This window comes from Cariama cristata, unplaced genomic scaffold (genome assembly GCF_000690535.1).
Source record: "Cariama cristata isolate BGI_N322 unplaced genomic scaffold, ASM69053v1 scaffold22893, whole genome shotgun sequence".
Classification (NCBI taxonomy): domain Eukaryota; kingdom Metazoa; phylum Chordata; class Aves; order Cariamiformes; family Cariamidae; genus Cariama; species Cariama cristata.
Genome location: NW_009610506.1, coordinates 30,743 through 42,680, shown reverse-complemented (window position 1 = coordinate 42,680; position 11,938 = coordinate 30,743). Strand labels below are relative to the sequence as shown.

General features: G+C 43.0%; 1 protein-coding gene across 1 annotated transcript in view; it reads left to right on the top strand.

The window, feature by feature from the left end:
- Positions 1-3,118: 3,118 nt before the first annotated feature.
- The window catches only part of LOC104159892 (calcium/calmodulin-dependent protein kinase type II subunit gamma), a gene marked incomplete at its 3' end in the record, with an annotated part of 30,828 nt that continues 22,008 nt past the window's right edge, over positions 3,119-11,938 (top strand). Inside the window, exons 1-2 of the mRNA XM_009697916.1 lie at positions 3,119-3,122; positions 3,669-3,728. Of these exons, the coding sequence (XP_009696218.1) occupies positions 3,119-3,122; positions 3,669-3,728 (64 nt within the window). The remainder of the gene's footprint in view (positions 3,123-3,668; positions 3,729-11,938) is intronic.

The window sequence follows — 11,938 nt, the reverse complement described above, 5'->3', positions numbered from 1 at the left end:
TTGTCCGTGTGGATACTTATTGCTTCAGACTGTAGATAGAAGAATTGTCCAAATAGCAAGATTCTCTTTTTTTTTTTTTTTTTGGCTGGAAAACAGTAAATGAATATTAGATGAGTGTTTGTAATATCCTGTACTTAAGTTTTAAGCATCAGCTATTGTTCAGGGCTAGGCAGCTCTGTAATATAGTGGGAAAAGAGCTTAATGAAATCCAGTATTTGGAAGCAGGAGGTAGATGAATTCAGACTTGGAACAGCAGTGCTAAATTTTAACAGGAAGGATAACTAACATTTGGAGTAACTTCTGTGGGTATATGGCTTTATTTATCACTTGAAGTCTTGAATGTGAACCTGTATGTTTTGGAAAGGATATACTGTATTTTAGGCAAGTTATGGAAATTGCTGGTTGAATTGCATAGTTTGGGAAAGGTGTGAAATAGGCCTAATGTCCCAGGCCTGGGATCCTGTAAGGTAGGTCAGATGTGTTGCTGTGTTTGTGTTAGCTATGAGATGTACTTCCACTGTGCATGATGGCTTGCAGAAATAAGTTTGATCTTTTGGGCAGAGGGAAGCAAAATTATTTGCTTTGCAAGCTCTTGGTAACGCAGGGATCTGAACCCATGTCATCTTTTCATCGTTATTCTAATACAGTTAAGAATACTTTGCATTTTTAAGGTTCAGTGAGACCCCATGTAAGAAATGTGTTAAAGCCCAACCTTTGACTGCTCTGCTGTACTCACAGAAATTTGGTTTTTTTTTCTGTCTCCTACTGGGAATAACCATTGTTAGACCAGAGAAAGACAGAAAAATTGCAGCCCCATGTTTCTTGCTTATGCATTTAGGTACCAGTTTGTTCCCCACAAGTACCAAATCAACTGTGCCACTGATCCCTGGAACAAGAGTCAAATGCCAAAAGCCACCGGGCGATGAAGAAAGATTTAAAAAGGGACTCTTTGGGGTTGGGGTGGAGGGGACTCTTCAAGTCACAGATTGGGCTGTGATCTGGTGCCACCTGCAATGGGATGGGTGGTCCTGCCGGAACGGGATCTGTGATCCTCCAGGACCCGCGGCAGGAAACCTGCCCAGCCTGACGTTTCACTGCTCTCCGTTGTGGCGGCTGGCTGCTGTGGACTGGTGCTCCGGGGGCTGGGGTGTGCTTTCTGTCTTCGAGTTGTGCTTGAGTTTGCCTGTTTTGTTGCCCTGGAGACAGAAGAGTGTGGTATGCTTTCCCCCTGACCAGAAATAGTTTCCTGTACCTTGTGACCGGAGCGTTGTACTCCTCTGGTCTCCGGCCAGGCTGTGTGGTGCAGGAGGGATGGGATGTGGGGTGATGACCTCTTGTCACAAGTTCTGGTGTGGCTGCTGCCCATGATCACTAGCTGCCCTGCCCGCTCCCCTCCCTTGGCATGATGGTGTAGGATTTCAGGGGAGCAATTGCTCTTGATTTACATCTCCCGTGGCATTTTGATGGTTATGTCATTTTGTTTGAGCCTCGCTCCTGTCAGCTGTCTGTCCTGGCTGTCAGGACTGGGTGGCTGAGTAGCACGTGGTGAGCTCTTACCTCTCCTTCCCCCTTTGCTCAGCTGTTTTTGCTGTCTGCTTCCCTGTGTCCTTGTACTTGGGAACAGATTCTCAGCAAGCGTAACTGCGCATGAGGGCAACGTGATCTGGGTGGATGAAGGATCCCCTTCTGTAGGAGTTCCAAGTAGAGCTGGGAGGGTAAGTAGGGAATTTGCAAGCGGGCTGTGCATAGTTTATCTTAAACTGTTGTCCCGCTGTGAGAATCTGGCCCAGGTGCAGAGTATGCAGCACAGTCTGTTACCTTGCAACTGTGTTTTGCAAAACTTAATTTGTGAGAGATGCTGCTGAAAGGGGAGCCAAGGCACCCCCACCCCTCCCCAGCAATGCAGGTGAGAAAACGCTTGCTCTGCACCAAGGCCTTGGGAGCGTGGAAGCTCTCCAGGCTTTCTTGCTGTCTGCTACTTATTGGAGAGTGGTTCTGGCATAGAACTGTAAAATATATGCAACAACAACAATAATTTCCAGGACTGAGAAGGAAGGAGAGATGAAAGGAGTAATTTACCTTCCCCCATCCCTGAACAGTAGCAGATGAGGATGTAAGCACATCTCAGCCCTATAAAGTATTGAGACATTTTTCTACAGTTCAGCAGTGGGAAAGAAGACAGAAATCCTGCAGTGCCCTGAGCTGCTGTTCCCAGCTGGGAGAGAAAAATGTTCTGAGCTGAGATCTGGCTCAGTCTCCGTCTTCTGCTCATGGGGAAGAGAACAGTTGGCCAAATCCTTCCTTTACAAAGGGAAAGGAAGACCATGCAGAGACCATGGAGCTGCATGGGCTGTTCTCAGGCAGTGCAGTGCAGTCTGGCTGTGTTGAAGTCGGTCTCTAGTGGGTTTCCTATAGATTGCAGGATGTTGCATTCCTACTAGTGATCTGCTGAGTAGCCCACCCAGCCAAGGGACCTGCTTACTCCTGTGGAGAAGACTTATGTGTCACAGGATGCAGAGAGGGTGTGTTTTCAAGCCTGTGTGCTGAAGATCAGCTACAGAAGAAATGTCAAGAGCAGGCAGGGACTGCTGCTTCCCTTTGCTATGTTCTTTTGATGGCTGGAATGGGGAGAACGGGCAGTCCTTGCTTCTTGCCTCTTTCTAGGCACCTGCATCCCCAAAAGTCTAGAGTTTAGCAGCTGCCAGGGCTGCCTAAAAGATTTGTCTCCCTCAGATCCTTTCAGCGAATCTGTGCTTGTCCAATGTGAGCATTTCACTTGAGAGGGTGAAGGCTTTGTAGTGAAAGTTCAGGACTCAGTCGTTGCTGTAGTGAAATCTCCTGTCTGAGCCTCAGCGGCTAGAAGGCCCCTTCTTCTTGGCTGAGATAGGCAGAGTTGCTCTAGCTCCCACTCCTTTCCTTGCACTCACACACGTTACATTTCTAAGGAGGAGAAACCGGTTTTTACTCTCCTTGATATTTTTTTTCTTTAATCCAGATGACAGTTGTGCTCGAACTGATGTTGCCTTTAGGCTGGAATAAGCATACTTAGCATTTGGACAGAACTTCTCGCCTGAAGATCTTGAAGTGCTTGATCAGCATTTCACCAGCGAGTCCGTCCATGGGTACTGAAGTATGGTTACCTTTACAGTTCACTGGAGCTGGCAGAGTTCCCTACTTCATGTGATGGCTGTGCCCTAGCAGGAGCTGTCTATTTTTTCCTCCTACTCTGCCCTTCTTCCCCAGTGTTTCTCTGGAGTGACAGCAGGTCCTTTTCCCATTTCATGTAGGCAGTTTCTTCAGAGACTTTTGTCCTCCTCTTGCCTTGGAGAAGGGGGTAAGTCTCAGAAGGGATGTCAGTGGAAGTGTCTTTGCATATTTGTGAGGCTGATGGAAGAGCAGTGTCTTTGACTGTGCTGCTACTCACTTTGAATCCAAGGAGGGAACATCGGTTTAGTGCTAGCTGTGTAGTGGGAGCGGAGGTCTCCTGCAGCCTCAGCTGCATAGCCCTGACCTGAGACGGCTGTGAGGTTTTGGGAGACAGTCGTGTTCCAACAATTCCCAGCCCTCTGGTTGTCTGCTGGTCACTGTGTTCCTTTCTCCATTGAATATGAACAAGAGCTTAGTTCAGAGTTGTGATGCTTAATGCTTTGTTTCTTATTCTCTTTCAGATCACCAGAAACTGGAACGTGAAGCTCGAATCTGCCGACTTCTAAAGCATCCAAATATTGGTAAACCTCCTTGGGCTCAGAGGGATGGGGGTGAGAGAGGAGTAATGTGTCTCATCTAGTGCACTGTAAGAAAGCAGATGTATTCTGAACGTTCAGAACAACTCATCAAACTTGCCTGTTGAGCAGATCACCTCAGTTTCTCTCTTTGACAAATTCTGTATATAACCCTGTCCTGTTCCTTAGCATGCTTGCTCAGTAAGTGTGCTGTGTTCCTGTCTGCTCGCCCATGCAGAGCTGGCCCTGCTCCTCGGGTGATGCACGACTCTTGTCTGCTCATCTGACATTCTGCAATGGAAGCGAGCTGTTTTGTTTGTTTTCCCCACACCTATCTTCTCGTTCCTCCTCTTGGCACTTTTTGACATATCCGTTTAAATGCTGTATTTGGTGACATGCCCAAACTTAAAGGAGGGTAGGCTAATATGTCAGCTCTTCTCATTACGGTGGCCACTTACTCTAAAAACAAGAGACCAAAACCATTTTGGCAGTGGTCAAAAAAAAAAGAGTAATAGTGGAGTAAAGGGAATAGTTTTGTCTAGAAATGCAGGAAGAGGCAAAATAAGGCACAACCTCAAACCAAAACTACATTATTTAGTGAACTGTAGAGAGAAAGCATGGATTTTTATCTAATTCCAAAGCACCATGGAAGCTTGTCCTATGTTTTCTTTTAGAGAAATTTCACATTGCTGGAAGTTGCTTTCAGCAAAAAATTTGGACCATTAATAATGTCCATTTGAGGATCTTTAAATAAATAAAGCATCTAGGATCCTAGCTAAGGTCTAATTTGAGTTAATTTATTTAAGAAAACATTAAGAAAAACCAGGCTGCCACTTTCAACCAAACCGCTGTTAAATATCCCTGTCTAGGAAACCTGTGATGCATTACATTGTCTTTCTTTTGCACAACCCTATCTGTCAGTGTAGATAACGTTTTCAGGGCATCTCTCTGGTCGCGTCGCTTTCAGCTTTGTAATTGTTTGCTGCTATCCTCTGAAGACCTAGGAGAGGAAAGGTGCCTTACAGCATACACTGTGGACTGGCGTCTGTAGGATATTCCATATGTGATGAAGAAGCAATTTCCACAAGCTCGGGACCTCACAAAATGCAAAGCACCGTAGTAGCAGCTTTTCAGCAGAAAGAGCTTTGTTGCATCTCAGTGTAGTTGTGGAGATATGGCATGAGGAGGGGAGCAGTGGCCACCTACAGTAATTTGCACTGATGAATATATTGGCCAGTAAACTTATTGCTTGGCAATATTCAGAATTACTAAAACTCGTATTAGTTAGTTATTGAGCTTCATTTACCCCATAAGAGTTTTTGCACTTAGTTTAGTAGATGTCACTTTTTATTTTGGCCTTAACTTCACTTTCATAATCTCTCCTTTTTATCATTTCTTACATCTTTTCTTGCCAGGCCTCTCTCAGAGTAAATCTTATACACAAGAGGAAAATCACTTTTATAAGTAAACCACACTGAAAACAGAAACATATCACATTCCTGTTTCAATTCTACAGCTTGTTCCTCATCGGTAATGAGTGACAATGCTTGTCTCCTGTTGTATGATCGTTTCGAAAAGACAGTTTGGGGGAATGTCAGTAGTTCTTGTATTTTTTACAGAGCATTTCTTGTCATCCTAGAAAGAGTAGTTGTTCTTTTAAGATAAAGAGACTAGTCATTCTGAACTCAATGGGTGGTCACAAATAGCAATAAAAGAATCAAGTTCTGTGCCTACAGCACAGAATCAAAGTGTGTTGAGTAAGACCTCAGGAAGTCATATGGTCCATTCAGTGGTTCTGTGAAAACCTTTTATACCTGGCTGGTTCCAGGTATGTTTGCTCTTAAAAATTTTTAATGCTTCCACAGCCCGTAGTGCAATCTTCCAAATGTTTAATTTTTCTGTCAGTTAGACATTATGAAAAACATACTTTGTTGCTATCTTAGCTTGTTGTTTCTAGTTCTATCTGGAGTATACGTGGAAAGTAGTTTTTCTTTCTTTTACATATTTGAAGACTGTTATCATGTCTCTTTTTAGTCATCTTTTTCTTCAGACTAAACAAACCCAGTTCTTTCAATCTTTTCTGGTATGTCATGTTTTCTAGACCTCCAGTCTTTTTTTCTTTTTTTTTTTTTTTTTTTTTTTTTTTTTCCCCCCCTCCTCCATCCCTTCCCTGGACTCTCCTCAATTGCTTTATATCTTTCTGGAAATGTGATATCGAAAACTGGACATAAGATTGTTACTAGGGCCATGTCGGTGTTAACTAGAGGGGGAAGAATTGCTTCACCTGTCCTACCAAAGATACTCTTGTACATCAACCTGTGAAACTTGCCATTTATATATATGGTTGATGCACATTTGTTTTCTGATGCATTATTGCTCCAGACTACTTTCTGTAGAACTTCTGGCAAGCAAATGATTTTTCCATCTTGTATAGATGAGGATTTGTGTCGAAGCATACGTTACATTTGTCTTTATTAAAACAAATAGGAAGAAATCTGCTCTGTGGGTTCACTCCCAGATTTGTCAAGACCATTTTCATTTATCTTTTGATAATATAGTAGGGTAGCAACTCCCCCCACCCCACCCACCCCACCCCCGGTAATGTGATCTTTCATAACGGTGCCATATATTGCATCATGTAGATAACTAATGACACTGTTGCTTACTGTTGGACTGTGGACAAACTCTTGAAGATATCACTTGATACATTGTTCCGGTTTGACAGTGATCAGTTTTGAGTGGTTTTTTCAATGAGTTGTATACACCATTGTAAGCTAGTTCTGAATACACATTTTTCTAAATTGCTTATGAAAATAGCAGCTAAGATGCTGTCAGGAGCCTTGCGGAAGTCCAGATGCTACATGCATTGCTGCTTCCATCTTCCTTGGACTTGTTACATTGTCATAGGAGGAAAACGTGTTGATCTGACTTAGCGGTACTTTTTTCCTTGAAATGTGTATTAGCAGTTAGTAATCAGCTACTTACTGCCATTCTATGTTGCAAGCTCTTCTGGATGAACACTTGGTGTGTTGCCTCAGTGTGAGCTCTGCTAGTAACACTGTACCAACCCTGAAGAATTCTGCAGATTTTGCACTTGCTTTAATTTCCCCATTAAGTTTTCTTGTTACTGGTTTTGTTGCAACCTGCGTTGCAGTGTATCCTGCTCTTCTGCAGTGACCTGAGCCTCTAGTGAGTCCGGAGCAGAGGGCCGAAAGCCAGGACTCTGCGAACTGGGCTGCTTTTCTCTCCTGCGTGTACACAGGGTATAAAGCAAACCTATTGTTGAATTGGTGGTTCTTACCCATTTGCTGCAAGACAGTTGATTCTGCTATGAAGATTCTGGGCTGCAACACACTGACTATAGCACTGCTACTCTGATAACATAAAGTTTACTCTAGGTACAAAATAATGGTGGTATTTCCATTTGCTGTTGCTCTTTGTGAAATGACCACTTTCTGAGTTATCCTAACATGCCTTCATCAAATCTCAGCTCTAATTATAGGCTATTGCTCTGTAATTGCGTGTTTTGCTTGTCTGTAAATGCACACTATGGCCAAGGTAATCACAGTGGAATAATCCTTCTAAGAGCTTAGTGTTGCAGTAAAGTTTTTTTGTCTGGACCGAAGAAAGCTGACTTGAGGCAATTTTCTGATTTCCAACTCACGGTATGTACCATGTTCTCATTGCGAACCATCCATTTGAATGTGCTGGTCACCTCAGACTTTAGTTCAGTAGAGGAAGGACTCCTTTCCCTAGCTTTCAACTGTTGGGGTTTTTTTGCCTCCTAAAAACTTTCAAGTGTATTTTGCATTCTGGTCCAGAGAAACTATTTGCCAGCTGTGCTCACCAAATACAGCAAAATTGGACAGAGATCAGTCAGTGATCTGTTTACTCCACCCTGTTTTGAAGGCAAAAAAGAGGCACCCACTACTGAGGATATGAGAGTGTTAAAGAGAGGCAGAAGGCAACCTTATTAAAACCCCACTGTCTGTAAGCAGATAAAATGCCTGTGGAAGTTGGCAAGAGTCACAGCTCTATGGGGAATTCCACTTCTTGAACAACTTACTGTTCCAGTGATCCACTTATCTGTAAATCTTATGAGCGTTTGACATGGATGTATTTGGGAACAAGTAGAAGAGAATGATATGGCCCTCTTCTCGCTTGATCCCTGCTTTGCAGGAAAGCAGCAGGTTTCTGTAAGCTCGCTCGTAGCCCTGACCCTTCATTTGCAAACACTTTCCTGATTGTACCACTGAAACTTGTGCAATGGCTAAGATAAAATTAACATTACTATTGCCTTCTGTTTGTTGTAGAGCTGAACTTACAATGTGTGGAATATTGACTCTTGCTTACTGGAGCAGCTCTTTTGGTCTTCTGCTTAGTTGTAAACTTAATTTTAGTCAGTTTGTGTATTTGATTTTTTAAGTCCCATAATTTTTCACTACACAGGGATTCTCTTGTGGAAAAATCATTTTTTTTCCCATGCTTCCTGCTACCCGTCAAGTATTAGAGCAGTGACACAGCTGGGAACCCCAGTATCTTCCTGTAGGCTTGTTCGATGCAGATGTGAAGTTCAGGACAGTGCTGAACGTGACCTTTCCTGTCTTAGGACTCCCAAAGCAATAATGATGCAGAATTTGATAAAAATCCTCATTGATAGTTTTGAAAACTCTTCTCTACCTTTTCCTATGTTCTTCTACAAGAGTAGGATTGTGGCTTGTTCAGTGCACCATGAAGTCTGCTCTGTGCGCGGATTTTGTCTGTGGTACTGTTAGGTGTTGCCCTTCTACAGTTTATTTGTTATGCCAGTCTAAATATGTGCCTCCTTTTCAGATCTGTCACCAGATGATCTGTACTCTTTCTTAGATATTTTTAACCCAACTGTACAAAAGTAGTTCTTGAATATCTTTTGTCCATAGTTCAAGCTGAGCAATTCTGATTGGTTATTGTGTCCCAGCTCATGGCAGCCTTTGCTGTGAAGAACTGCATGCACTTGGGTCTAGAATAATAAAAATCCGTATTTTAAGAGAGGCTGGTAGTAGCCCAAGAGCCAGAGCCAAATTCTGTTTCTGATTTCTGCCTTCATATCCTTTGCTGAACTGCTTCAGAGTTAATTTCTTTGAGGGAATTTATAGCAGTAGTGAAATGCTGTCCTCAGCATCTATGAGAATTATTGCTTTTTCAGGTTTTTCCTATTTCTGACTTTTTCTCCGAAATATACTTGCACCTGAATTCTTTTTATTTTAACTTCTATCTGTGGGCTTCTCTCAGCATAAACCACAGTTTTGGACATGTCCTTATTTAAAATGGGGAGAAAATGGTATAGAAATCTCCTGTGAATTAGAAGAATTTCTTTTGACCCAGTTCAGTTTTATTTCCTTTGACAAGTGGTCTGTCCTCTTAGCACCTCTGTCTCATGGGAGTGATTTTGATGGATGTGTATAAAAAAAGGCCTCCAGTTTGTGTGACCTTAAATGATGGTTACAATCAAGGTGCAAATTGCTGCAAGGACCAAGAAGGATGCTGTGCTTCTGCATGCCGCCCAGCTGGACGATCCCACAACGCTTGTAACTAACCTGGGTGGGAAATGGGGTGCATTGATCATGTCTGCAGACCTAATACTGGATTTGTTGTCCTAGTGGTATCAGCCGCAACTTAAGGTTTGCTCATTCCTCATTTTGATATACTGCTCTTGATAAGCAGGCCCTCACTTTTTCCCCCCTGCTGCCACTTGGAATGTTTTCCTGTCACCTTTTTCTTAACAAGAAATTTGAATTGCTTCTTTAGTGAACAAGAAAAAACCGTGGGCTGTGTTTTGCTGTAAACAGCAGATTTTCTTGTTTTCATTTGGCTGCAGACATCCAGACTGCCTTTGCAATTGGGACAGAAAGGATGTTATGTGCAAAGAATAGTTAAAATGCTGGGGATTCTCCAGTGGTTTGGCCACAGTTGCTGCCCTGTGGAAACTCAGTGGATTCCAAGCGGGATGCTCCTGCGCCTGGCCTGCTGTTTAACGCTGCTGCCCTGCGATTTCTGCTGCTGGGGGATTGCTCCTTTTCCTGGGTGAAACTGGTATGGAGAGGGGATGGTGTGGGGAAGCGGGGGATGCGGGGAGAAGAGACCTTGTACCAAGAGTTATGCTTTAAGACTTTCTCAGTTGCTGAGCAGCTTTCTGTTGGAAGCGTCGTGGGGCTGTCTGAGAGGACAGCAAGTTGCTGTGCTGCTTCCTAAGAGGTCAAACAATGATGTTCTTGACCTTACTTCTTTAACCTGCTCTCCTCTTTCTCCCTTACCACTGCCCCCACCCCTCCCCCCCAAAAAGACCCCCACAAACACCAAACACTAAAAAAAAAAAAAACAAAAACAAAACCCAAACAAAACCCCAAAAAACCAAGCAGAATATCAGCTACAGCGCGTTCCTGCTGGAAAGTTTGAGCCTTTGAGCTGCAAGTTAATTTTTATTATTTCCAATCCCTGCACTGTTAGGGATTTAGGTGAGTGCCCATGGATGTCTGGCTGAGAGGAGGCTCCCCAAAACTCCAGGCTGTCCAGCTTTTCATTTCTCATTCTGATTCTCCCAGTTCCTTCTTTCACTAACTGTTGTTTATTTACCTCTTCTTGTTTAATCCTTTTTCTGCCTCCTCTTCCTATAGCTTTTCCTGTAGTTTTAAGAAAAAAATTTCTCCATAATCCCTCTCAATTTGGGAATGGAGTAACAATTGCATTTTCTTCCTTGCCAGGGGATGTATTTATTCTGTATGTCTTTGTGGAGAGGTGTTTGGATTCTGTTATTCATCTGTTTAGCTGTGAGATTTATCTGTATGCAGGCAATCCCTTAAAAAACCAAACAAACAAACAAAACCCAAAAAGCCCCAGTAAATAGTGGGATGGTGGCCAGACTCAGTGCACTCAAACTCAGAGGTACTGCAAAGGCCAGAAGAGGACAGAGGAGGAGGATTCCTGTACGTTTTTTCTTTTTTTTTCCTCTCTCTAGAATAGCGTTGAGGAAATGGAAAGAGCCTCCTTTGGGGTTCCTCCTGCCCAAGCACCAAACCGAAGAGAGGGACAGCTGCACTCTGGTAAAATTGTGCAAGCGACAACCTGCCTTTTGAACAGAGCTTGCCTCTGTGGCAAGGTTTCACGACTGTCCTGGGCAATGCAAGAAAGCAGTTGTGAAAATCAGGTTGATACAGCAAGGTTGGAGGGATGTCAGGCAGAACACCTGCCTGCGTGGGCAGGAACACTGCTTTGCAACACCAAAGGCTGATTGTCCCTGATGGCAGAACTGTGTGTAGCAAAGTTGCAGAGCCTATATGAGACCCCTAAAATTTGTCACTGCCTTTATCATTTTATTAATTCCAATAAAGTGAGTGTTCTCTGTGTATTTTCTTTGAGATACCGATAAAATTGGCTTGTTATTATTTTGAGGGTTTTTAGAAAAAGCTCTTGTATCATACTAGTGGTTATCAAAAGTACTTTGCTTATCTGGTATGTGGATAATCGGAAATTATTAATAACAATTCTGGATGGCTGTGATTGCACTGTTATCAGGAGAGTAGGAAATATTCCTGCTAATGCACTCTTTTGACTCATGTAATGTTTAAGTAGGGCCTACTAAATGTTATGTATCATGTGCTGAACTTCAGTCTTTCAATACAGACATTGCAAAATCAAAGGAAAAATAACATTTAGTTGGCACTGAAAAGTTTTTTCAAAAAATACTTTGTGTTTTCTTTTTTTACTTTTGCTTTTTACCTCTGCAGAAGGACTAGTTTCACAACAGGAAAGATTCTGTTCTCCCTACAACTTCTTTCTAGGCTATGAATTTCTGTGCATAAGGGAATTTCCCCTGACTTGGCACCATGTACAGCGGAAAGGGCACTGCTTTAACCTTATTTTTTAGGGCTGGAGCCGTAAACAGGTTACAGTGAGAACAATGGCGAAGGGGAGAAAAAAGATCCCACCTCTGCGTGTACGTGTGCCTTTTCATACTCCCTTGGACCATTCCTTGTCTGTCTTTGCAGAGCCTGCAGCAGCTTAGTTCTGCCTGAACCGGAGCAGAGTGTTAACAAGCCCTTCTTCTATTCTATTTTCCAAAGCTTTAAAACTACAATTGGTGTGAAATCCTGTGGGCCTGGGGAGTTTACAACAAGCTGGTTTATATCCAGAATACTGTAATGTCTATGTGTCAGATTTGAAAGGAGGAGGAGGGAAAG